Raw genomic sequence first — 27,612 nt, forward strand, 5'->3', positions numbered from 1 at the left:
ATAAGCAACTTATGCATGATTCTTTTCGGAGTGTGTCCCCAGTTTTAGAGACATTGATATAAGCTACCAATATCCTTAGATCTGGGCCCCATCTTACAAAGTTACGATTGACCCCCAATCAATCGTAACTATGGAAATCCATCAGTGTCATAATTTTTTTCAAAAGGGAATTTGCAAAATGTCCTTAGTAAACGAAGGATAACACACCCAATTGTAAAGAAGTCAATTTATGAATATACATCATATCTATCAAAAAATTTGAACAAGAATGCATTTTATATATTGACTTAACTGGCTTTCCATACTTGCGATTGATCAGATCAAACACAACTCTTTGTAAGACAGGCACTTGATTGGCTGTGATAATGGGATGCTTCCCAGATGAATAGGAGGAGAACAAGAATAGTTAAAAGAATGGAAAAAAAGAGATATTAGAAAGAACCAGCAGGAATTGAAATTAAAGAATTACAGAGGCAACCATAAATTCATATAACTGAAAGCGAGCAAAAGTACTGTAGTATATAGAAATGAGATTTTTATTTTGAAGATATGAAAATAGAAAGAAGAAAGAGAGAGACAGAGAGGAGTAGACAATGCGGTTGACGTAAAAACTGATAAGGAAATTATTTATTCTAATTTGAATAAAGCTTTGCAATTTAGATAAGAGGCAAAAAATGTGAATTAGAGGAGATAAAAGAAATTAAAATGTTATTTAAAACAAAATTAAGAAAAAGAAGAAGCCCTAAAGGGAAAGGAAAGCTAGAATAATTACGACTTAAACCTTCCTAAAATTCATGATGGAAAAGAGAAGGGGATTTCATTTCTTTGAAATTCCTGGAATTTTCAATTTCAAATAGGCCTACATGTTTTTTTTACAGAGAAGTTTTGTTCACTTCATTTATTTTTTCTTCTCAATCTGAGGTATATATGGAAAAAATATAATTCATGAAGTAATTATTAAACTATACTGTATGGTACCTTAGTAGGAATGTTAATATATGTGCAGATGAGCTAACAGAGAGAGAGAGAGAAAAAAAAGAAACTAAAAAAAGCTACAACTAAAAACTGAAACAGGTCCCAGAAGCGCGATATCTCAGGTTCGACACAAGGTGGCGCGCAATTATTTTCGAAGAACAATTTGGGCCTCAAGATGGCAGCTTCCATTTGGAAATTCGGCAAACTTGTTTTGCCTAAAGCGAGAGGATCTCCTCGTCTTTTCAAGGTAATATTATCTTATTTTTCATCATGAAATCCTCTTCTGTACAATTGATTATCAAGCGGTTATAAATCGGCAAATAAAGAAAGGAATTTGCATTAGTTCAGAGGTCAGTTTGCCCGACAAGGGGATGACTGTTCTGTGTTCCGGGCCCCGGCTTGTATCTATCTTTCCGCTTCTGCCTAGACAGGAATAACCGTCGTTTCTGGGGATTTATTCAACAATTTCTGACATTTTACTGTAATCCCCATTCACCGACGGTAAAGTGTCCATGTGGGCTCCCATTTGTTATAACCCCAGCACCTTCATGACCTTTGTCCGACCAGAGTCCAAAGTTTGAGGTTCTTTAGTTTTAGTTACACATCGAGGTTACAATCTAAGGATATTTAAACTAAACATTCTTAATATTTAAATATTCAATTTTACAAAAATTTAAACGATATAGATGAAAATGCATGAAAATTATACTTTACCGATGTTTAGTTGGGTACGACACAGGAAAACAGGTCAAAATGGCAGCCAAACTATGAAAACGAACGCGGAGAGGGCGTCAACAATGTACGAATGTGATATCGATATTGCATTCCACCAGCACACCTACAAGGCAATAATACGATACGATACACTCACGAAGACAAACGATAATAGTTATAATCGCAATATATCGAGACATTAACGATAATGACGTCATTCAAGATGGCAACTTGCAAGATAAACCGTCAGGTCAGGAGAAAATGGCTTAGATGACAGATTTCTCAATCATCCAGTGGATTTTTTTATCAATAAATCCGGTCCAAGGTATGCAATTACTTAAATTATTTGTATTTCCCTGAATTTCATAATTAAATTTCGCTCAAAAAACAGTTTTAAATCGCGATCTATAAAACGCTAGTTCACTATACGTTGTCTGTAGCCACGGACCCCAACCACTTCAGTCTATGTATGGTGAGTGGAGCCAACGCAGTTCAGCGGAACAACCAAAATACAGAGACTGAAGCTTTTGGTCTAGCTTCTGACCACCTTTCAAAGGCAGTATTGTCATGGAAGTTGAAGATGGTCTTGACCTGATGAAATTAACAGAAAAGGGCCAAATCCGTATTATACCCAGCCATAGACAGCTGGCAGCCGTCTGTTTCCAGGAGTTTTTTAACATTTTTTTTTCAATTTCTCCTCGTACACAGACGGCTCGCTATCGTGCACGCACCATTAGGGGACTTGCAATGCAAAATCCCCCCGTCGGGGCTCTTCAATTTTTGTCTTTAATGAATAAAAAAATTGACAATTATTGTGACCAAAATGCAAATTAATATTCCCTCTTGGCATTAATTGCCCAAAAACGGAGAAAAATCAAGTTAAAAGGAACAAAAACAGTGACTTACCTCGGCTGTCACGCAAATTCACTTCCCCGTTTTGTCCGATCTTAAGTACATAAACATATGGCCATTGAGTCCCCTGTACAGATCGTGCTAGAACTTCGGTCTCTGTATTTGGTGAGTGAAGCCAACGGAGTTCAGCTGAACAACCAACATAACAGAGACCGAAGCTTTTGGTCTAACCAAGCCAATGAAATTATTAATTAATACCACCATGCACCTGATGGGCACCACAGTCCAGGTCATGCAGGTAGGGGGCTCCCGGCCGCGTAGCGGTCGGGAGCCCAGGATTGACGTGCAATTTGGCATACTCACCTGACAAGCGTGAAGTATGGTCAAAATAATTCTCCTAATAAATAGTTAAAACAGAAATCAAGCACTTACCACGATTATATGGATGATGGTCTAACGAGTGGCAGTTTTTCTGACATCTGGGCACAGATTGGAACCTCAAAAAACGAAAAGTTCTCTCCTTCTACCCCCGTCTCGATCGGCCATTTTGTTACAATTCATTTTGACCATACTTCATGCTAGTCAGGTGAGTATGGTCAATTACACGTAAGGTCCTGGGCTCCCTGGGTTACACCTACCCGAACTTGGAGACGGCGAACTCGATCGGAAATTGGTCTCGTGACAAAAGGTGGGATTTTATGGAGGGGAAATATAAAATTCATGCAACATCATTCACGATCCTTAAAACAAAACTAATATTCTTACTTTACACGAAGTTTCACTTCTTTTCCATGCTTTAATCAGTCTCAAATCAGTGATTTAGAGCCAACTTGAAGTTCCTCACACATACAAACCAGGGGTGGTATTCTGAAAACGTTCTTATCTTTGTTCTTATCTTTTATCTTATCTCACTGAGATAAGAAGACGCTAAAATCATTGCAAATCGGTATTCTGAAAATCTTCTTAACGCGTTCTTATCTCTGTAAGGACTGCCCCCTTCTTATCTCCAACACGCCCATTTTTAAGATTTTACCAATCAAAATGCGCTTTATATTGGCAGTTTAACCAATAGAAGCGTTCTTTATGTGAAGAGAATATCATGGGCGCTGCGCGTTCACCGTTTCTGGCGCATTGCGCGAAATAGGCATTTTATACGCAATGACTGATTTTATTATTTCGAGACGTCCACGTGCAAAAAAAAGTAAGAAAAGTAAATAAAGCAGGTACGAATAAAGAACAAAATATGAAGAAAGAAAGTAAGTAGGTATGAAAGAAAGAAGACAGAAAAGGGTCAGAATGAAGCAGAAAAAAAAAGATGAAAGGGACAAAGCAGAAAATAATGAAAAAATAAAGAGTAAACGAAAGAAAGCAAGCAAAAAGAATTCAAAAATAAAAAAGAAAGAAAATAGAATGAATAAAAGAAGGAAAAGGAAGAAAAAAATAGAACAATTATCCATGATAAAGTGAAGGAACAAAAATGAAGAAAAAAAAAGAAATTAACTAAAAGGAATACACACAAAAATAGAAAAAGGTCAAACTAATATAAGATAAAATAAATTAACAAGGAACCGAAAAAGAAAAAAAAAAAAAACGAATGAAAGAAAGTTAGAAAGAAATAAAAAGAGAAAAAGGGAATAAAAATGTAAAAAGTGAAGGAAGAGAGAAAAAAAAGAAAATTAAACAAAGAAATAAAGATGAGAGGAAAAAAATGAAAGGAAATTTGACGCAAATATGAAGACTACAAAAAGATAAAGAAAGAAAGGTAAATTCATAGAAAAAAGAAATAAGGAAAGAAAGAAAGAAAAAAAAGAAAGAAAGAAAGAAAAAGAAAACGAAAGGAAAAAATAAAAAATTGGGGTAAAAAAAACCGAAAAAAAATTATTGGAAAGAATAAAGAAAAAGTTAATAGAAGAAAGACAGAGAGAAGAAAGAAAGTAAAGAAAAAGAGTAAAGAACGAACGAAAAAAAAATGAGCAAAATAAAGAAAAAAAAAGAAAGTAAAAAAAGACACAAAAGTGTCAGAAAGCAGAAATAAAAAATAAGAAAAATTAAGAATTATTAAAGGGAAGGAAGAAAAAGGGGGAAAATGAAATGAATGATTAAAAAAGGAAAAGCATGTATAAAAACGAAAGAATGGAAGAAAAATAAGGTAGAAAAATAAAGATTACAAACAAGTGAAGGAAGAAAGAAAGAAAAAAGAAAAAGAAAGAAAAGGAAGAGAAACGGGGGGAAAGCAGAAAAAAGACTCAGTAAAGAAAAAAAGGGATAAAACGAAAAGGGAAAATAAAAAAGGAAGAAAGATGAAGTATAAATGAAACAAAGCAAAAGAAAAAAAAAGAAATTAAAAGATTCAAACAGAACAAAAGTAAAGATATAAATGAAGAATGAAAGAAAAGAAGAAAGACAGACAGATAGGAAGAAAGACAGACAGATAGAAAGGAAGAAAGACAAACAGAAAGGAAGAAAGACAGACAGATAGAAAGGGAGAAAGACAGATAGAAAGGAAGAAAGACAGACAGATAGAAAGGAAGAAAGACAGACAGATAGAACTTTAGGAAGAAAGACAGATAGAAAGGAATAAAAAATGGAAAAGAAAGAAGGGTTAGCAAAAAGAGACGGGCAAAATAAAGGATGAATGAAATAAATGGTGGGAGGAATACTTGTGGGTACTTGTTACTACTAGAGGCCATCGATTTTGAGCAAGAAAAAACGCGGACATCATGAGATGTGATAACCCTCTAGCTATCTTAAATATTATCTTAAATATCGTGAAAGATAAGAAAGAAAAAAGATAAGAACGTTTTCAGAATACCACTTATCTACATTCTGTTCTTATCTTTTAGCGCGCTTTGGTATTATATGCGCGAGTTGTAAATTTACGCGCTCAGCATTGGGTGGAGAGCAAGATAAGAACAAAGATAAGAACAAAAGATAAGAAAAAGATAAGAACGTTTTCAGAATACCAATTTAAGAAAGTGACGTAGATAAGAACAAATTTAAGATAAGAACGTTTTCAGAATACCGCCCCAGGTCCGGTCCAAGCTCGGGCCGGCAGTCCTCACGTGCATGCGATGTATTGAAATCGGCAGCGAAATATTGATACTCGGAATGTCGGATCGAGTTCACGGTCTCGAAGTTCGGGTAGGTGGAGCGTAGTGTAGCGGTAGTGGAGTGGAGCCTGCAAGAACGTCGCTCGAGGTAGTATCAATCATATGTTCTGAACGAATGATTAACTGCAAAAAGTTGAACAACTATTTCTTATCTTGGGCAGATGGTGAAATTGAACTTGGAAAAAATGTGATTGATTGATCATTCCACATGTTCTGAGAAATTATTATGGAAATCAGACTTTGTTATGCTGTTCAATTGATTCTTTTTGAAAAGATATTGCACATGTTCTAACAGAATTATTATCGAAATCAGATTTTTTTTTGCTGTTCAAATGATTATTGTTGTATTTTTCAAGTTTCTTTTTACCATCTGCCAGCGCCCAGCTGTTCAATCATTGTTTCCATGCGCATGCACATATTTTTTATTTAAGATATGCAATTGATCAATTGCAAACAAGTGAAGTGAGGTTTCTCTCTTGATGCCTGGCACTCACATGTCACCAAAGAATAACCTCATGTAAACAAGGTCTGAAAACCATTCTCCACTGGCAAATGGTAAAATTAAACTTGTAAAATCGTAACAATCATAAGGTTCTGTAAAAGGGTCTGGTAATCGACTTTTCTTTTCTCTTTTACACATTCTAGTCCTTGGAGTCAAGTTCAGTGCTTCCTCAGTATGATCAGCACAGGAACCTCTCTATCCATGAGTACATGGGTTACCAGCTGTTGGAAGAAGCAGGTGTTCCCATCCCCAAGGCTGAGGTGGCCACTACCGCACAGAGAGCGTATGAAATTGCCAAGAGCTTAGGTAAGACATTGATGACACAATGTCAGTGGTTAACAGGGAAAAACTTAGACAAAGACTTGGGGCAAAATCTCCACCTAATGATAAAAAAGAGCTCTTGAATACTGGTATGTAAAGAAAGATCATTGGAAAATCCATATTCACTTTCACTGTAGTATTAATGCTTATCCAATGTTGCAGATTTGTGCAGTAAAAAAATAAAATAAATAAATAACAAAAATAGAATAAATAAATAAAATATCTAACATCAGGCTGTCGCAGCTTATTTTCAGGTCATGGTGTAGTGTACAAAAGTGATTGCTTTAGGTCCTTTGCAGAAATCATATTGTTCAAATAGAACTAAGGAAGTCAAACCCAAGTCCCTTACATGTAATTGGTTGAAAATCAAGTTGTGTTTGATTTTTAGAGAACTTGCTTGAACCTTTTTTGCAATGGGCCTTTTGTTAGTACATTGGAGACCGGCCTCCATTACCAGACACCCTTGCAAATATGTTAAGATTTACCAAAGAAAATGTCAGTGTCAGAAGACTTAAATTCGACTGGTTATTAACTGTATAAATCTGTGTAAATCTCTTTATTTGTTTTCTAACTTTTACAATAAATCATTCTTTATACCTACAGCTACACATAGACAACATTTTACAAAATTGCTCAAATAATGATAAAAACAAAATTTATTCGATTCTGCACAGTTTATGTAATTTTCTTGATATATTTTGCATGTCTTTTGAGTAAAGGATTCTTATAAATATCTCAGAAGTTGTTTCATTTTCAGGATGTGACCATAATGGTTCAGGTATGATTTTTATCTAGATGGTTAATGATATCTGGAATATTTTTGGATATTGGTGAGGTGAAGGTTTTTCTTTATTTCTTTTATTTTTTGAAACAGTTAATCAGAGAACCCAACTTACATGTAACATGTAAATACTTGAATATTTTGTCAATATATTAACCTTTTGGATAACCTAATAACATGCTTTGTTGGTATTATTAGATTTAGTTTTCAAAACTTCTGCTATGGTCAAAGATCCTGTCATGCGAATGAACATAAAAAGAAAAGAGTAATAATATAAGAATATGGCGTGAAGTCACAGAGATGGGATGAATTCATCCCTTGCATTATTTAATTATGACGATTTCATGGATTAATTAGTGCATACAGACATTGACAAAGGAAAGTACATCCTTTGAAAGGGTTTAAAGTTTGTTCTCACCATACAGTATTTGTTATGTTTTTTAAATATTTATAATCCATGTCAAATCCTAGCAAAAAGTATGAATTAATCACCATTCCAGATAATCTCACCCAACCTTTGTTGAATCTGGGATTGGGGATTAAAGTGATCTACTAATAAATATATTGCAGATCTAAACTTGAATTAACCCCAACATTTATGCTATTGTGCAGAGTGTACCACAAGGTTTTATAATTGGTCCTCCATTATTTGTTAACCAAGATGAATCATGATCTTAAATGTACTTCTGACAAATTTGTTATATCATGTTACCAACAATACCACCTAATATACATGTACATCCAATCTAGTATAACTCATGAAATGATATTAAAAGGGCAGGCTGTATAGTAACAAAATGTATCAAATTGAAAAGACAAGTGTATAAATAGTACAGAAACAATATCCTTTCATCTTGGGTAGCAGTTTGAACTCTAAACTAATTTTCTTAATCGTTTCTAAATATCAATACAGTCCAAGAATATATTGAATCCATGTATTTTTAACCTATGATACTTAGATTAGAATAAATAAGATGAATTATAATTAACTGAATTGTTCATTCTAGGGTGGTGATGAATATGATTATTTATAGTGATCATTCTCTGATCTTGAAGCAAGAATTCTGGGTTGTTTCACAAAGAGTTTGATTATGCTCAAGAAACACTGCATGTATAAATGTACATGTAACGTCAATGATGATTAACAAATAGCATGTACCCCTCACCCTGAGCATAATCTAACCTGTGGAGGTGCCGTGGCCGAGTGGTCTAAGGCGCCTGGTGATACATGGAAAGTCTGGGGTTCGATCTCGGCACCTATGCCGGTGAGAAAAGCATTAAATGTACAATGCTCTTATCCTGCTTTCAAATAAATGGAAATGCTATATGCATTATTGTTAACTTGGTGTGCACTTGTTTTTAGAAAAAAAAGAAATAATAATCTAACCACTATTGCGGAGTGTTGCATATATCAAACACAACAATTTTAAATGCAATTTATGATCAAACTTCATTTTATTGTGAAACAAACTCCCAAGGACTTTGACCATTATCAAGTCTTGTTTCAAATGGATTTACATGGTTTGGCTAATACTTCTGATTCACACAGGATTTTTTTTCCCATTTTTTTTCTTTTAAAAATCATCCTCATTTGATGCCAAGAAAGGGTCTGAAATCATATTTGGCTCTCTTCTATTTTCAGGGTCTGGAGATGTGGTCGTCAAGGCACAGGTGTTGGCTGGTGGGAGGGGGAAGGGGCACTTCACCAGTGGCTTAAAGGGAGGGGTCAAACTTGCCTTCTCACCGGAAGAGGTCAAAGATCTTGCCTCCCAGATGATCGGTAACAAGCTAATCACAAAACAGACGGGTGAAGCGGGCAGGATCTGCAACTCGGTAAGTGATGGCATGAGCTGCAGGATTGCTTGCAGTTTTTCTTCAGAGCTGCACAATTTGTGTCAAGTGATTGCATCTTTTATTGGTGTGGTAACATGGTACAGGAATTAATAATTTATTTGAAAGGGCTATTTTTTTTAGGGGGTGGGGTGGGCAATTGAAATAATTTAGACTATTTCTTATTCAGGGGCTACTTTGTTAAATGCCAGTCACACAAATTGGTAATAAACTCCTCAAAGTTAATGGCATTATGCCTTATATACATGTACATGTAGCTGAACAAACATTTTTATTGGACATTCCCATGAGGTTCTCAAAGCTGAACTTATTTAAAAGCTAACAATAATTTCATGAGAAAGGCATTTTGTTTCACCATAATTGAACAAGGCTTTGAGCTATTGTTTATTCTCTTTTAGTCCGTGATCTTTTGATTGTAAAATGTAGACATAGCGATTTTACTCGTAATGATAAAGTCTATTTATGCACCTTGTCAAAAGTCCAGAGTTGCGTCTTTTGCGCAGGAATCTCGCAAGCAGCTTTTTATTGCCAGTCTTCACATTCCATCATAGACGTAACAATGGGGAATGTGTGAAAGCTGCAATGAAAAGACGCATAGCACTTCTATGGTAGGGTTCCTGCTAAAAGATGAGGCACAGGTTTTTGACAAGGGGCCTCAACAAGCACATTTAGCACCTCCTGGAAAGTGTGTACATTACAAATGTAAATGGATGGAATATTAAATGTTCTTTTTTTGTAACCCGCAAGTAAAAACCCGAACCGTACCGTTCCGTATAATCCAATAATTTGCAAGTGGGACCCGCTGACCCATCGGGTTTTAACCCGCAAGTCAATTTATCTTTGAAAAATGAAAAAATATTATTTCTTCAATCCCACGCTATACAGGCTCAAATCAGGAAAATATATGCCAACTACTAACCTAGCCTAGAGTGAATTTACTAACAATTTGCAGATTCACCTTTTATTCCAGAGAGAAATTGTTTCTTGGGGTGACTTTGTACCACGAAATGGGTCCGCTCTGATCTCAAAATTGAAAGCATTACGCAATTAACTCCTCCGATCATAGCCGCAGCTCAGCGCACGCTAGCTAGCCCAGGCTGCCCAGCAAAGATCGGCAATGTTGTTTTTCAGTCCAGGTCGGTCGACACGGCGACTCAGAACATTCTTAATTACAATATTCAATTCTATGGGACCTCGTCTTTAAAGTAATCAAAATTGAAATAAATACCAGGATAATGATACAGTCAATTTTTTTGTCTCACCTGCATAGCAGAGTGAGACTATAGGCGCCACTTTTCCGACGGCGGCGGCGTCAACATCAAATCTTAACCTGAGGTTAAGTTTTTGAAATGACATAATAACTTAGAAAGTATATGGACCTAGTTCATGAAACTTGGCCATAAGGTTAATCAAGTATTACTGAACATCCTATTAGAGTTTCATGTCACATGACCAAGGTCAAAGGTCATTTAGGGTCAATGAACTTAGACCATGTTGGAGGAATCAACATCAAAATCTTAACCTGAGGTTAAGTTTTTGAAATGTCATCATAACTTAGAAGATATATGGACCTAGTTCATGAAACTTGGACATAAGGTTAATCAAGTATCACTGAACATCCTGCATGAGTTTTATGTCACATGACCAAGGTCAAAGGTCATTTAGGGTCAATGAACTTTGGCCGAATTGGGGGTATCTGTTGAATTCCCATCATAACTTTGAAAGTTTATGGATCTGATTCATGAAACTTGGACATAATAGTAATCAAGCATCACTGAACATCCTGTGCGCATTTCAGGTCACATGACCAAGGTCAGAGGTCAATGAACTTTGGCCGAATTGGGTGTATCTGTTGAATTACCATCATAACTTTGAAAGTTTATGGATCTGATTCATGAAACTTGGACATAATAGTAATCAAGCATCACTGAACAATTTGTGCAAGTTTCAGGTCTCATGATTAAGGTCAAAGGTCATTTAGGGTCAATGAACTTTGGCCGAATTGGGGGTATCTGTTGAATTACCATCATAACTTTGAAAGTTTATTGGTCTAGTTCGTTAAACTTGGACATTATAGTAATCAAGTATCACTGAACATCCTGTGCGCATTTCAGGTCACATGACCAAGGTCAAAGGTCAATGAACTTTGGCCGAATTGGGTGTATCTGTTGAATTACCATCATAACTTTGAAAGTTTATGTATCTGATTCATGAAACTCGGACATAAGAGTACCGTAAGTAACGGTGTATTAACCGCATCCGTGTATTAACCGCACCCCCAACTTTGGACTAAAAAAAAAAAAAAATCTTCTCACATTTACATGCATATTTGAGGTATGGAGAAACAAAATCTAAGCTTTTAAGATTTCAAAGTATCCAAAGAGATTACCGGTATGCAGAAATATGCTGTTCTTGATCAATTCATCTACAAATGTTAGAAAGAAAGAACGGTCCCGCCAATATTGGCAACTTACACACTCGCTCACCTCACAGTCACAGTGTACACACACAGCACTGCCATTACATTGCAAACTACGATACAGTACAAGTCATGCCAGTACATCTTATCAAATTATGATCTGTGTCTTTCCCAGCGTAGGAGGAAGAAACATTCACATTTCTTGCATCACAATCTCACAATCACTTTCAGAAATTTGATGTCTTAGCATGAATTTTGGATACAGGATTATAGGAAGGTTCAAGAAACAAAGAAATTGGCATTTTTTCCAGTTGTTTTTTACGGCTTCGTGCCGTCTCTCTCGTGCGTGGTTTACATGGTATCTTATGAAAAGCAAACAGGAAAGAAAAAAACAAGCTGGCGCGAAACGGGACTTTGAATAGCGCCAGCTTAAGTCGCACTGTAAACACATTACAACGCAATCTCTAAGCTCACTCAACTCTCGCTCAGCGGTGACAAAATATTACCGAGTATGCTTGGCGTCTCTTTTAAATTAGTCAGGGAACTTCACTACTTTGAATCGAGAATAAAGTCAAAATTAGTGTCATGAAGGTGGGTGCGTTTGTTATGGACAACATTTAATTAATATTGCAATAATCGCTTCCCATTACCCGCGGCTCATACCCCTCTAAACGACATTGCCTGGGCGGCTACGCCCGGCCACTCGATGTGTTGTGAACTGGCAGACATCGTACATATACGGGAGGGGTTACGGCGGGCTGGCTCAGACCCGTCACCGTGTATAAACCGCACCCCCGACTTTTGCTTCTACCCCGCCGAGAAAAAGGTGCGGTTAATACACCGTTACTTACGGTAATCAAGTATCACTGAACATCCTGTGCGAGTTTCAGGTCACATGATCAAGGTCAAAGGTCATGTAAGGTCAATGAACTTTGGCCATGTTGGGTTTTTTTTTGAATAACCATCATATCTCTGTAAGTTTATTGGTCTAGTTCATAAAAAGTGGACATAAGAGTAACCATGTATCACTGAACATCTTGTGCGAGTTAGAGTAGTATTCAAAGTCAGCACTGCTGCTATATTGAACCGTGTGATGCAGGTGAGACGGCCAGAGGCATTCCACTTGTCTTCTTGTATATCTCCATATTATTTCCTTCTGATTTTGTATTTCTTCCAATTCTTTGTAAATTAATACAAACGTGCACGAGGGCGCCCATTGACTGTGCTGCACTGGCGCTCCTTTGAAAGAGCAACTCGATGTATTATGTCGAACTGTCTCAGTCCGGTTCACTGTTCACAAGACAAAAATACGCTGGCATTTTTTTAAAGGAAATACATGTATCTACGTCTCTAAAAGAATCCGCCACGTATGAAGCACATGATCCTACCTCAATTTTCATTGTTAATGTTTTCTACTATGCATCGTTACTTCTCCCTTTTTTCGTATGACTGTCTGCGGGTTTGAGAATGAACTCGGCCCGGCCCACAACCCGCGATCGGGGGCATACCAGCAGGTTAACCCATACCGCAACGGGAGCAGGTTACAACATTAGGAATATTCCTAGTATATTTCTATACTTGTATTAGCTGATTATATTATCTGATTATATTTGTTTCCTTTCTCTTATGTGTAGGTTCTTGTCTGTGAAAGGATGTATGTCAGGAGAGAGTACTACTTTGCAATCACAATGGAAAGGGCATTCAATGTAAGTCACACTGACATATAGATGGAGAGAGGGGGTGGGGCTTGGGGAGCATTGGACCCCCCCCAAAAAAAAGTTCCTCAATCAAGAAATGGAAATGAAAAGGAAGGGGAATAAGGGGAAACAAAGTGTGATACTATTTCTGAATATTATGTCAAATTGGATTCAGTAATTAGATTTTCATTTTATAAAGTCAAAATTTTGTGCTTGTTTGCAACCTTTAGGAAGTTTTGCCCCAAACGCCACGTCGTGCCTACTCCTTTTTGTCTCACCTGCGAAGCAGAGTGAGACTATAGGCGCCGCTTTTCCGACGGCGGCGGCGGCGTCAACATCAAATCTTAACCTGAGGTTAAGTTTTTGAAATGACGTCATAACTTAGAAAGTATATGGACCTAGTTAATAAAACTTGGCCATAAGGTTAATCAAGTATTACTGAACATCCTATTAGAGTTTCATGTCACATGACCAAGGTCAAAGGTCATTTAGGGTCAATGAACTTGACCATGTTGGAGGGATCAACATCGAAATCTTAACCTGAGGTTAAGTTTTTGAAATGTCATCATAACTTAGAAAATATATGGACCTAGTTCATGAAACTTGGACATAAGGTTAATCAAGTATCACTGAACATCCTGCATGAGTTTCACGTCACATGTCCAAGGTCAAAGGTCATTTAGGGTCAATGAACTTTGGCCGAATTGCGGATATCTGTTGAATTCCCATCATAACTTTGAAACTTTATGGATCTGATTCATGAAACTTGGACATAATAGTAATCAAGCATCACTGAACATTTTGTGCAAGTTTCAGGTCTCATGATTAAGGTCAAAGGTCATTTAGGGTCAATGAACTTTGGCCGAATCGGGGGTGTCTGTTGAATTACCATCATAACTTTGAGAGTTTATTGGTCTAGCAGAGATGCCAACCCTCCCGATTTCATCGGGAGGCTCCCGAAAATTCATCCCAACTCCCGCCCTTACGATTACCATCCTTATCCTCCCGAAATTACGATTTTTTTTGCATTGATCAAATTGAATTGGAAGTATATGTATCGTCTGCTAACTTTAGCATGTACATGTAGTAACTCCATTACGTTCGCTGCTACTAAATTCTGTGTGAAAGGCAGACAAATAGGGAGCAGCAAAAAGCTGGTGCATCTGATATGCCCAACGGCAACCCACTGTGCACCAGGCCGGTAGGCCCGGCTAGCTTCGCGAGGCGTGTGCGCTCGCGGCCGCTGGATTTGTAGAGTCATGCGGTGGAATATCGGTGTGTGATTTCGGCGTATTGATGGTTTGATATTGACACGAAATGGCGGAAAATCAACAAAAGAAGACCAAGAAATGGTCCCAGAAGTACAAGACTGAATACAGTCTCCAGTACCCGTGTATTCGGAAGTCGGAAAGAGGAATTTACCATGCATTTTGCACAGTTTGCAGCGTGGACATTTCAGTTGAGCACGGAGGTCGTGATGATATTCGGAAGCACGTAGGGAGCAAACGGCATACGGACATCGCGAAGACGAGATCTTCGAGCTCCACTAGTACCCTGTTGACTTATTTCACCAAGCAAGGGACCAGCGAGGAGGAAGACGTTACCCGCGCTGAGCTTTTCTTTACTGGATTTATAGTGGAACATAACCTGCCTATAGCTGTCACAGACCACGCTGGCCCTCTATTTAGGAAGATGTTTCCAGACTCGAAAGTGGCTTCGAAATACGGCTGTGCTCGGACAAAAACTTCAGCAATAATTGGTGAGTTATCAAATGTTACTGCTACATCTATTGCTGATATTGCCAGAGTGTTTCCCTTCAGTGTAGCTACAGATGGAAGCAATGATGGTGGTGAGGCTCAACTTTACCCTGTCCTCATAACATACTTTGACAACAGTGCTGGAATTGTGAAACAAGGTTTGCTAAGCTTACCATCATGCAAACAAGATTCCACAGGAGAAAACATCTACGAACTGCTCAATAAAGAGTTCAAAGACAGGAAAATTTCATGGAAAAATTGTGTTTCTTTTTGTGCTGACAATGCTAGTGTGATGGTGGGTAAGCACAAAGGAGTTGCTGCTTATATCCACAAAGAAAACCCAGAGTGCTATATCATGGGCTGCCCATGCCATATGATACATAATACAGCCAAAAAGGCAGCTCAGGCCTTACCAGTTGCATTGGATGAATTTCTTGTTGATATCTACTACTATTTAGACAAGAGCAGTAAACGCATCAAAGGAGTGAAAGCCCTGCAAGAACTTTGTGATGCCCCGACACACAAGATTCTGAAGCATGCTGCAACAAGATGGCTGTCACTTGGTCAGTGCTTAGACAGGTTAATAGAACAATGGGAGCCCCTTCGCCTCTTCTTCAAAGCAGAAGTGCAAAGAAAGATGAAACCGATGAAAGCCATAAATCTAACATCCAGCAAGAAGAAGGCCGCTGTATCTACTGGCACTGCAGGATCTGTAGCTACAGTAAGCACAACTGGTGCAACAATGGTGAGTGCTGGTAGTATCACTGGCCCTTCAGGCTCGTCTCTTCTTAGAGACCAGATCCCTTCAGAGTCAAGAAAAACTGTACTCCCATCGAAAGGCAAAGGAGGACCCAAGTTAAGTTCTGCTTTTGCCAAGTCACTTGATAGAAGCTTAGCAAAACCTTCAAGTCAGAGGCCTACTTCTTCCTCGTCTGCATCCAGCTCAAGCTCTCTCAAGCGTAAAATTGGATCTGGTACTCAGAGTCTGACTACTTCTGCTGGCAGTAAACGCAAGTGTAATCTTCCTACCACTAAGTGTTCTACTAGTACTACAACAAAAAGTGCATCTTCCTCCCACACCTTGCAGGAATCTAGAGAAAAACGTGCCAACAGAATGTTCTTGTCACCTCAAACAAAACTTTATTGCTTCTTCCTTCGATACGCTAACAAACTTTTTGAGAATGGGAATCTTCTGCTCCAGAGGGAAGAGCCCTGTATCCATCTCCTCCACAGAGAACTTAATGGACTTCTGAAGAATATCTTCATCCGGTTTGTGAAACCAACATCAGTATCATCAGTTTCTCTATTAGAGGTACCTTATTCTGACAGAGATCATCAAAAGAATGATGAGGACCTAATGATTGGGCAGGATGCCAAACTGTACATAAGAGAACAGAGAAGTCTAGAAAAGTCTTCCTTCACTCTGAGTGAGTCAGACATTCAAGGATTCTTCAGTGCAGTTCGCTCATACTATGTGAAAGCCTGTGATTACATCTTCAAAACCTGGCCTCTGGATGATGAATTATCAAAGCATGCTCAGGTGTTGGATGTTAAGCTGCACCAAGAAGTAAGGTTTGACTCTGTGGAGTTTTTCATCAAGAAATTCCCCTGTATGTTGGGTGATGGTGAATTTGACAGTCTAGAGAGTGAATTCGCCCACTACCAGGCAGACTCCTCCATAGCTACAATTGCTACTAAGACAGAGAGAGTGGATGAGCAATGGCATAGGATTTCACAGCTCACAGATCCCTGTACAGGTGCCAGAAGGTATCCTACCTTGACCAAAGTGATGAGGGGAGTCTTAGTTATCCCTCATTCAAATGCCTCCTGCGAAAGGGCATTCAGTGTTGTGCGCAAAAACCATACTGAATTTCGACCAAACTTGAGTGTCAGAACCCTGGAAGCCCTATTGATTGAAAAGCTTGCACATAGTAGGGTCCCCTGCTTTCAAAGGGAATATAGCAAGGATGTTATCAGGAGGGCTAAGAAAGCCACACAGCTGTCTCTCAGCAAAGCTGCTAGAGAAGGAAGCAGTACTAGTTCAAGCCAGTGAGGTAAGAGGGATATTGCTTTATATGTAAAAAATGAGGGGAGAATAGAAGGAAAGTTCCAGCACAATAATGAAGAGGATAATTCCTCATTAATGTTGAACAGGTAGGGGAGACCGGGGTAAGTTGAAACATTGTAATTTTCTTTAACGCCTGTAAAGTAACTTTATACAATACTGCCCTCAATTTTTTGTTATACAACCACAATAACAATAAATTGAGGGCAGTATTGTATAAATTTACTTTACAGGCATTAATGAAAAACTAACCCCTGTCTCCCCTACTTTACTTCTATTGTCCCCTCATTTTTTTCCATCTAAAAATGCATATCTGATATTTTTATATAATTTTCATGTTAAAAAAGTGGGAACAATTAAAAAAAAAACATGTGAAATGCTCCAAAATAAGGGTCAGATTGCACCAGAGAGCATCTAGAAACCCAGAGCTTCCAGGGCCCTAAGGCGGGCCCTGGACCCCGGCCGCAAGGGTCGAGCGCTCCGCGCTCGAGATGTGCGCTACGCGCACATAATTCGGTGTCGGTTGCAAATCCTCCCTAATTCTGATTTCCAAAAGTTGGCATCTCTGGTCTAGTTCATTAAACTTGGATATTATAGTAATCAAGTATCTCTGAACATCCTGTGCGCATTTCAGGTCACATGACCAAGGTCAAAGGTCAATGAACTTTGGCCGAACTGGGTGTATCTGTTGAATTACCATCATAACTTTGAAAGTTTATGGATCTGATTCATGAAACTTGTACATAAGAGTAATCAAGTATCACTGAACATCCTGTGCGAGTTTCAGGTCACATGATCAAGGTCACAGGTCATGTAAGGTCAATGAACTTTGGCCATGTTGGGTTTTTTTGTTGAATAACCATCATATCTCTGTAAGTTTATTGGTCTAGTTCATAAAAAGTGGACATAAGAGTAACCATGTATCACTGAACATCTTGTGCGAGTTAGAGTAGTATTCAAAGTCAGCACTGCTGCTATATTGAACTGCGTGGTGCAGGTGAGACGGCCAGAGGCATTCCACTTGTTTGTTTGTTTGGCTCGTGCCACTGGTAAGTTATACAATATGTAATTAAAACACTCCTTGTGACGATATTATTTGTCAAGTTTACCATAAACCAGCAGTGATGTGTTTGTGTTTGTTTATTTCTCAGGGGCCGGTCTTGGTAGCCAGTTCACAGGGTGGGGTAAACATAGAGGACGTCGCAGCAGAGAATCCAGATGCAATCATCAAAGAACCTATCGATATTGAAGCAGGTAGGAAATGATATGACTGGATGATATCGCCTTGGCCTCAGAGGTTGCAGTCCTTGGCCTTTGGGCCCTTAGCCTTGTCCTCAGGCAGTCAATCCTTGTTATTTGCGACACAGGCCCGAATTCACAAAGGTTGTTTTGAAAACCCACAGTTGAGTCCATGGTTTATGCAGATTTGCTTTATAAATTACGCTTATTTTACCGCTTATCGGGCGCATGTATAAAAAATGTCCAATGCTGATGCGCGCTTTTGTCACAGTGCGCTAAATGGACGCCTGTTGCCATGGTTATCCATGCTATTTTATTCATGAGCCCATTGTTTTATTCATGAGTCCACTCTTCAAACAGCGGACTCGTGAATAAAATAGCGTATCCAACCATGGAAACGCGTCAATTTGGCGCACTGAAAAAATCGTGCATCAGCTTTGGACATTTTTCATACACGCGCTCGATACGCGCTAAATTAAGCGTGATTTATACAGGAAATCTGCATAAACCATGGACTCAACCATGGGTTTTCAAAACCACCTTTGTAAATTCGGGCCATACAGTCTCACCTTGGCACTTACTTGCAGGCAACACTCAATATTCATGAAAAAGATAATATTTCAAATAATTAATTGAAATTAATTTTGTACCCATAATATCATTTTTTTTCATGTCACATTAAAAATATTTTGATAAGTTTTCATTGCAAAATGAGATTAATTTGTGCTTTGTGAATGAGTTGGCACTCGATAAGTGTGTAGTGTTCCTTAACTTAGAGTTAATTTAATGAATTGTATGAAAGACAATCTTATGTGCTTTTAAGTGTAATTTTTTTTTTCATGTATGATTGCAGGTATCCAGAGATCACAAGCTGAGAAGGTGGCTAAACTCATGGGCTTCCCAGAGAAAGCTGTACCACAGGTGAATATCTTTTTTGTTTCATGAAAATTGTCAGCACTGACTAAATTGTCAGAGCTGACAATTTCAGTGAAATCCTTGGTTATGATTGGCTGAGAGGCACTAACCTCTGACTGTTACCATGGTAGCTGTCGGAGAAAGACAAGTTGTCAGTGCTGACAACTTCATGAAATGGTCCCAGTTTCCAGACATAATCTGAATTCAGTCCTTGACAATTTACTCAGGGAACATTTCACGAAATATATATTCAGTGATTTTCACTGCCTGCTGCTACAAGCTACTGAAATCCTCGCTTCTCAATGGCTCAGAGGAAATTAGTGAAAAGCACTGACTATTTGTCTCTTGAAATGTTCATTTTTCATTTTATAATGAAAAGAGTTAAGATTTAGACCCGATATCGCTTAAAAGATTTTCTAGTCATTAACCCCCCCCCCAAAAAAAAAGATACTGACACAGGAAGCCATGGAATGCCATTGATATATTCTCTTTATCCCTCTTTCTCCTTGTATGTTGCAGGCTGCAGAAACGTTTATGAACCTGTATAATAACATATTCATAAAGTATGATGCTACTATGCTCGAGATTAACCCCCTGGTAGAAGACAGCGATGGAAACGGTAAGTTCTCTCTAAATACTTGAAGAAAATATTTATGTTTTCCTTGAATATTGTTATAATTGGATCATGTATCAAAAGGAATTTGTTCTGTTTACCCTGGTGTGGCATTACAGCTTTTCTAGTAAGGTACACTCCTAATATATACATGTCTTCAGTTCATCATCAAAAGATCTATTTGTTTTTTGCTGTCCTTTGTATCACATAATCTTATATCTGGGTTTTAGATTAAGGAGAATGAGGATACCGCATTCAGACAAAATGAATCATGAAGAAAGAATAGGACCTCATCATTTTTTTTAAAATGATCATTTGTTGCTTGATATTTTCCTTGATGATGATCATGATAATGATAACGGTAATGTTTCTTTTGGTATAGCCATTCAGCTCAAATAAACTGCTCTCCCTGTAGACCCTGCATAACATGATATGTTTTATAAGTCATCATTACCCTTATCTATTTTAAAATGACAAGTGCCTCTATGTAGTTTGTATGTATTCCATTATTAAGACAAAGGACGACGCTGCATTCAGACCAGATTTGATCCAACAATCCCACCCAATAATAATTTGTCTATCCTTTTCATATAGTCCTTTGTATGGACTCCAAGATCAACTTCGATGACAATGCTTCATACAGACAAAAGAAGATCCACGATTTGAGGGACTGGTCACAAGAAGATGAGCGAGAAGTTTCGGCATCTGAATACAATCTCAACTACATAGGCCTTGATGGAGACATTGGTTGCTTAGGTGAGAATACAGGAGTTCAGGTCAAAGGTTACCAGGTCATGACCTGTGATATTTGAATCTTAAACAAATATTACCATGCCTATGTAAATAAACAGCTACAGTACATGAGTGAATGTAGTCTTACTGCTTCAGACTCTTGGATGGTCATTTTACGACTGGCATTTACATTTAGCACCGCAATTTCAAACTGTTATACCCCAGGCGCGACTTTCAAAAGACTATTGTGATTTACTGTTATATTGTAAATATCTGTATTGTTGTGGAATAATTACTTTAATATTGATGGTAACTCAGATATTGTACAACACCTACTTAGCTTGTTGTACGCGAGCAAATGGGAGGCTGAATGTCAAACATTCGTACCGTTGCACAAAAGATGTACCATCCAAAATGTACCGTTACACGGCTTTAGGAGGTGATGTCACAATGCGATTTCATTGATTAAATAAGGTTGGCAATGCGTTTACAGCCCATCACTGGCTAAATGCACAATGCTGTCCGAAATCATGTACGCTTGTGGGCCCGGCTTGTGGGATTTTGCTTTTCGCTTTCAATATTTTTGCTCCCTTTTCATAGATTACTGTAGGGAAAAACTCTTTGTTTTTTCATATTTTCGCTAGATTTTGAGGCATTGTACAACACAGAGCAAATATTCTTATTTGTGCAATGGTGCAAGATTTCACATAAGGTGAAAGAAACGCTCTATTCAACTTGGCTAATGCCTCGTTGAATAGAGCATCTTTCTTGCACCTCATGCGAAATCTCGCACCATCGCACTCATGCCTATTCGCTATTTGTATACCATTCAGCGGACGTGAAGTTTGTTATAAAAAAGCAGAATTAGAGATGTGCCCTGTGATTCATAATCCTTAATCTTTGATGTTGATCCTCACTGCAGTAAATGGAGCTGGTTTAGCCATGTCCACCATGGATATCATTAAACTCCATGGAGGCACCCCTGCAAACTTTCTTGACGTCGGGGGCGGGGCTACGGCAGACCAAGTCAAGCAGGCATTCAAACTCATCACATCGGACAGCAAGGTATAATCAGTGTAACAAATCAAGGGACAAAGGGTTATTAGAAATTTTTTGGGAAAAGGGGAGATTGGCAGATTGCCTCCCATAGACCTTATGAATTGCTAAAGAACTCCTGTATTGTTTTAATTTCTAAATCATATATTATTTGTTATTTCCTAGATATTTATATATATCACAACTTGTTTATTAATGAAAGTTAATGTCATATCATTGCTGGGTAGGGTTAAACCCTTGAATCATGAGGTCCGATAATTTTGCGGGCAGCTCAGGGCCCTGTCTTACAGAGAGGTGCGATTAATCCGATCAGTCACAACTATGGAAAGCCAGCAACATCAACATCTAAGATGTATGGTAATTTGATATTTTTTCTAGATATGAATGTATATTCATAAATTGTTTTATTGGCAATTTGGTGTGTTCGCCTTTGTTTACAAGAGACATTTTGCGAATTTCCTGTGGAAAAAATTATGACACTGATGAATTTCCATAGAGTAACAGGTGATTGAATCAATTTTAACTCTTTGTAAGACAGGGCCTAGGAATACCCTTATTTCAGAAATTTGTTAACGGTTTGTCAGAAAGGGTGTCCTAATATCTGTAGAGAACTCATTCCAGGCACAAGATGGTTGCTTCTTATGTTGTTTCTCTAAAATCCAGCTTTTTCTGAGATGCCCTCAAAATTTGTCACATTTTTTTTCATGGAACGTATAGGTGCAAGCGATCATGGTGAATATCTTTGGAGGAATCATGCAATGTGACATCATCGCTAAGGGTATCATCGCCGCTGCTAATGAACTCAGTCTTAAAGTACCCATTGTAGTAAGGTTACAGGGTAAGTGTGTCATGATGCATTGATTAGCTGTTTTCTGTGTTTTCTGTGTGTGTATGTACATGTATGAGGGAGTTTCAAGTTTGTCATTGATGTTGATGTCAGTGTATTGATCAGAAATATGTTACAAGTCGTTAATATCTTAACCCTAGAAAGATCAGGGGCTGATTCTGTTACCCCCATTTTGCAATAAATTTTCAATACATGAAGTTTAATGACATTTATTTGTTTGAGTATGCGGTTTCAGCAATGTTTTGTGCTTGCACATTAGCAACAAAAAAAAATATTGCCCCAAAACATGCAAATTCATAGCACATTGTGTTACAAACTGGGCTAAATCATCCCTCTTTTAGGCACCAATATTGCCCAGTTGTTTTTTAGGCCAATAAAAAAAAGGCAACCTTGATTCAAATTTGGTGTTGGTGTTTCAGAGCTGCCAACTGGTACTGAGTTTCAGTATTTAGTGGTGAAAATGAGAATACTGAATGTTTCATGCAAAATACTGATTTCTTAAGTTTCTGTTTTATGTGATGTGTTATGGTATTTCATTGAAAATACTGATTTCCTCAGCAAAGAACTGATTTTCAGCTTTTAAAATACTGAAATGCTCTTGTTCAAATTGGCAGCTCCGGTGTTGGGGAACATTAATCATACTTAATCTGACACCAGTTTTAACTTCCATTTTAGCTTCTCCGAATTTTCTCTTTTTTTTAATCAAACAACTTTCCACTTAGATTAGATTCTCCTTTAAGGATTAGAAAACTGATAGAAATCATATTACTGACGGCAAAATATAAATTGATCTGATTACTGGTGTTTACATTGCATCAATTATTACTGGTATGTGGAGTGTTGTGGCCCAGTGGATTAGTCTTCTGACTTTGAAACAGAGGGTCGTGGGTTCGAATCCCAGCCAAGAAAAGAAAATTTAAAAGAAATTTTATCCACATTGTGCTGCACTCAACCCATGTGAGATGAATGGGTACCCGGCAGGATTAATTTCTTGAATGCATTGAGCGGTGAAAGGCAGCTTGAGCTAAAGCCAGGGTAATCATAATAAACAATGCGCCTCGGAATAGAATATTTACCTATTATTATTATTATTTATCTTGCACCAATCGTTGCTGTAATTAATGTTGCACCGGCACCAACATGAACTTGTGCAACACCAAACTTGGAATCATAAATTGAGCCCAATTTTAAGTCAATTTATCAAATTTATAATTTATCAACAAGGTTTCAGAAAAAGGATACCAATTACATCATTAATGGCTAAACATCAATCCCATTTTCATTTTGCTTTTTGCAGGAACCCAGGTTGAGGAAGCCAAAGCAATTATTGCATCAAGTGATCTCAGGATATTGGCTTGTGATGACCTAGATGAAGCAGCAAAAATGGTATGTAGCATGCAAATAATGAGCATATGATGTATGCGAGTGGTATTCTGATTGCCAGGGTTTACTTTAACCCTGTGTTTACTTTTATGGAGTGCCGTTTGTCAACCCATTCACCAAGTAAAATTATTCTTATCCGGCAGCAAAAATTTGTCAAAGTCTTTAAAAGGCCTTTCTTTAAGTTCTCTTATTTCATTCCATATTTTCATTTATTTGTATATTGGCATATTATGTGATAATCGTGTTTGTCATACTTTGTAAATATCTTTTGATCGAAATGAAACAAATGGATTCAATCAAAGAAGTGATTGCATGGTGTAATAATGAAAATATATTTTAGATGAATCAATTGGTATATTATCTTTGCCATGAATATGGAAGAAATATTATAAAACCCAGCTTTCCATCGAAGTGTGGTCTAAAATTCTTGTTTATACTTGGGTTTAACCTAGGTGTGATTATCAGGATCCCACTAGTTCAGTATCAATCCCATTCACATTCAAGACTAGGCTTGCAACAGCATCTTGCAATAGCTAAACACAAGCCTTAATTGATAGTGAATAGACCATGAAATGGAGAAATGTATTATTTGTTTTATGCAACTATTCTTTTCAGATTGATTTCTTTAGCTTTTTAGAAAGAAAAAAAAATATTGAGACTCCATCGTATTGAATAAAAACAAAAACAATACTATCCCACAAATGTGTTTCTCTAACATAATTTAAGAGATTAATGACCTCCTGCTGGAAAGTCTATGTTTGCTTGCCTGTGTTACATCAATCAAATCATGGATTACAGCATGTGCAGTCAGCTTGGTATAATGAGCTTACCATTTCATTGTGGGAGCTCAGATCAAATAGCCATAATGCCCCTTGGGAATATTATGGTTAAAAACAAGCATTCTCCTGAAGAGGACAGGAACATACTTGTGGAAATGTCAAGTTTGGGTGGCTTTAAGACCAAACACATTCCCATATTAAAAGAATGCATATGCCCTTATTCTGAAGTCAGGTTAAACTTAGACCATGGTCTAAATCTGTGCTAAATTTATTGGAAGCCAAAAGCATCAAATTTTTTATTCAGTTGCATGTTCTTATGTTTACTGTGCTCTTTCCTGATTCATCGATGGTGAAGACAATGATCTATTTATACTTCCTAAATAATTATGAATAATTTGAGAGTCAAATGAGCTGAAATATGATATCTCTACTGTTAGTGATTTATTTAACAATAGGCTATCCATACTTAAACCACAACTTTAAACCTGAGTTTAAGTTAAACCCGACTTCAGAATCCGGGCCATAGTGAACCGTGAAGCCTCCATACTGAACCAACTTTATATCTTTTCATTTCTCCCAACAGGTTGTTAAATTATCCACCATTGTAGGATTAGCAAAAGACGCCCACGTAGACGTCAACTTCCAGCTACCACTATGAGCGGAGGAGAGTCAAATGCACAAATTTGAGGGTCTAACCGCCTTTTATTCAGAGATAAGAAAAAATTCTTGTTATATTATTGTCATTATTCACTTTATTTAGTAAAGTATTTATGTGTGTGTTTATTTCCCCGAATACAACCACATTTGGTTTTGTTTTCACAATGTGTTTAACTGAAATGGACTTATCTTTTACCTCACATGTATACATGCATTCTGAACATGTGGTTTAATTTTGAGGTACTCTGATACAGCATTGCACCTCTTTAAAGAATGTTGCGAGCGCATTAATTTAATCTTAAATCATTGAACACTTAAATTCTGAAATTCCTTTATGATATATACAGGGACCACTTTAACCAATGTTGTATTACATTTAAACTTAAAGGAAATCACTACTTAATACAAGGTAAAAAAAAAATATCTTGTCTGAAAGGGGGTATCATTTGTTAAATGTGCTTATACATTTTCCTATGATACACAATTTGATAAATTCTGAAGATCTCTCCACATGCTGTCAATAGGTAAATAAGGTTAATTGGTCAGTGGCAGATAGACGTAAGTCCAGAGTGATGTCCCATATAATCAGAACTAGGAGGACATAACATATTGAGGGATTTGAAATACACAACCTCTGGTCATTCAGGGAGAAACTTGTATTCATACATCAAAGTCTATGCTGCGATACCAGAGCCTCAAATGATACAAAATTAGTGATTGATTGTAGGTCTGATTTCTAAGATTGATTGCATTGATATTTGTGTATGATCAACTGTAAGAATCAGCCCTTTGATCAATCGCTAAGCTTTATGATAAGGGTGCCCAGATTGTAACAGTCCAAGAGTTGAATAAAATTTTGTGAGCTATTAGAAGAGAAAGGTGTGTGCTTGTATAGATGAATCAGAATTAAATAGTATGCAAGATATAGTGACCTCATGACTGGTATGGAAGTTTGAACTAGATTTTTCAACTTGTGATGTTACATCCTTTTGCCGGTGAATCAGCGTGAAAGAACACACTATGAAACATTGATTGAGACATACATGTATAAAATATTAGAATATAAAACACAGGCTACTTTGACGCACAAATCAGAATTTTATTCAGACCAAGATTCTCAAACAAGAATAGAGTAGTTTCACAATGACATTACAAGGTGATAAGGGTTTTTTTTTAAGTTAATATGATTTCTGCTATCCATTGAGTAAAATATAAATTTATATGAACATTATTCCCCTCACAAATCAAGTGCTTTTTAAGAATACATTGACAAATACATGTAGTATATGCCTATTGGCTGATTGAATTCAAATTAATAATACATTTCTGTATTCTTAGATCTAAATTAGTATTATTGCTGAATATTAATAAAATACAATGTATTTTGCTCTGATTTTCAAAAAGCGCACCCCATTTTAAAAAAATCAGACAATTTGCCAATTTATCATAATCTGAGCGATGTAAATATATAGCAGAAATATCATTCAGTTTTAACTTTATTTTCTGTTCCTTTTTCACACAGCAGTGCAAATGAGAGGAAAACTATATAGTTCTATATATGTAATGGTATAAAGGATTGTTGTAATATGTTGTACAAGTTGTTTCTTTTTTAATGCACACAACTGTTGTGTGAGCATACATGATATGCAATTGTTTATTCATAGGTGATATGAATTAAATGAATTCTAACATGAAAATATCAGGAGATATTGAACTAATCTGTTTGATTTGTTGCTTTGTGAGAAGGAATCCAATGTAAGGTAAAAAGATAATTCAATTTATTTATTACATACTGGAGCTGGTCACACCAAGCATAGTGATTAATCGTACAATTGCTTTGTCAGCTTCATTGCACATACCAGGGCCTTTTACACAAACAAGGAAAAAAGTATGATCCCCAAAAAAATTTCTACTCAAGTTGAAAATTTCGATTTTTTTTTTTGTGTGTGTGTGTACGGAGTACTGTGAGTCTAATCGCGATCAAACTCGCAGTAAGAACCATGATTTTTCATAATAATTGTGATTAATCGACATGTGTCTATTAGGGATTCATAAAATGCTGATTTTGAAAGTGGATTATTCTAACAACAAGAAGTCATCACAGAAACATGAACTTGAAATTGCTAGAGACATTGAAAAGAGAATTCAGAAATTCTCCCATTATCCTGACCTATAGTTCCATAAACTTGGTTTTTATTGGAATTTTAAATCTTATGATGAAAGCTTGTTTTCTTCTTCTTTTAATATTGAAAATAGTCATGTATCAACAAGAAGTCATTTTAGAAATGCAGGACACCCCCATCTGAAGCTTTAAAACTTGAAATTTGTAATACTAATCTATTTGATA

The 27,612-nt window shown here is 37.1% G+C and overlaps 1 protein-coding gene across 2 annotated transcripts; it reads left to right on the forward strand.

Moving 5' to 3' along the window:
• Nucleotides 1-1,112: 1,112 nt before the first annotated feature.
• On the forward strand, nucleotides 1,113-26,967 carry LOC121429577 (succinate--CoA ligase [ADP-forming] subunit beta, mitochondrial-like). Of its 2 annotated transcripts, XM_041626672.1 has the most exons (13): nucleotides 1,113-1,222; nucleotides 6,297-6,459; nucleotides 7,232-7,252; nucleotides 8,898-9,088; nucleotides 13,160-13,231; nucleotides 18,196-18,298; nucleotides 19,137-19,204; nucleotides 19,718-19,817; nucleotides 20,406-20,567; nucleotides 21,466-21,608; nucleotides 22,317-22,437; nucleotides 23,744-23,832; nucleotides 25,192-26,967. In XM_041626672.1, the coding sequence occupies exons 1-13, from the start codon at nucleotides 1,151-1,153 to the stop codon at nucleotides 25,264-25,266; spliced, it is 1,380 nt and encodes a 459-aa protein (XP_041482606.1). In that variant the 5' UTR covers nucleotides 1,113-1,150; the 3' UTR covers nucleotides 25,267-26,967. The 2 variants fall into 2 exon arrangements, with proteins under 2 accessions (XP_041482606.1, XP_041482607.1); XM_041626673.1 differs by lacking the exon at nucleotides 7,232-7,252 and having other exon boundaries at nucleotides 1,114-1,222.
• Nucleotides 26,968-27,612: the final 645 nt, after the last annotated feature.

This window comes from Lytechinus variegatus, chromosome 16 (assembly GCF_018143015.1).
Source record: "Lytechinus variegatus isolate NC3 chromosome 16, Lvar_3.0, whole genome shotgun sequence".
Taxonomy (NCBI): domain Eukaryota; kingdom Metazoa; phylum Echinodermata; class Echinoidea; order Temnopleuroida; family Toxopneustidae; genus Lytechinus; species Lytechinus variegatus.

Excerpts from the sequence above, each read along its gene's own strand:
- LOC121429577 (XM_041626672.1), top strand. The coding sequence starts at position 1,151 with ATGGCAGCTTCCATTTGGAAATTCGGCAAACTTGTTTTGCCTAAAGCG. Across the intron at positions 7,253-8,897 it reads ATGTGACCATAATGGTTCAG|GGTCTGGAGATGTGGTCGTC; the intron begins GTATGATTTTTA and ends TTCTATTTTCAG. Across the intron at positions 23,833-25,191 it reads TAGATGAAGCAGCAAAAATG|GTTGTTAAATTATCCACCAT; the intron begins GTATGTAGCATG and ends TTCTCCCAACAG.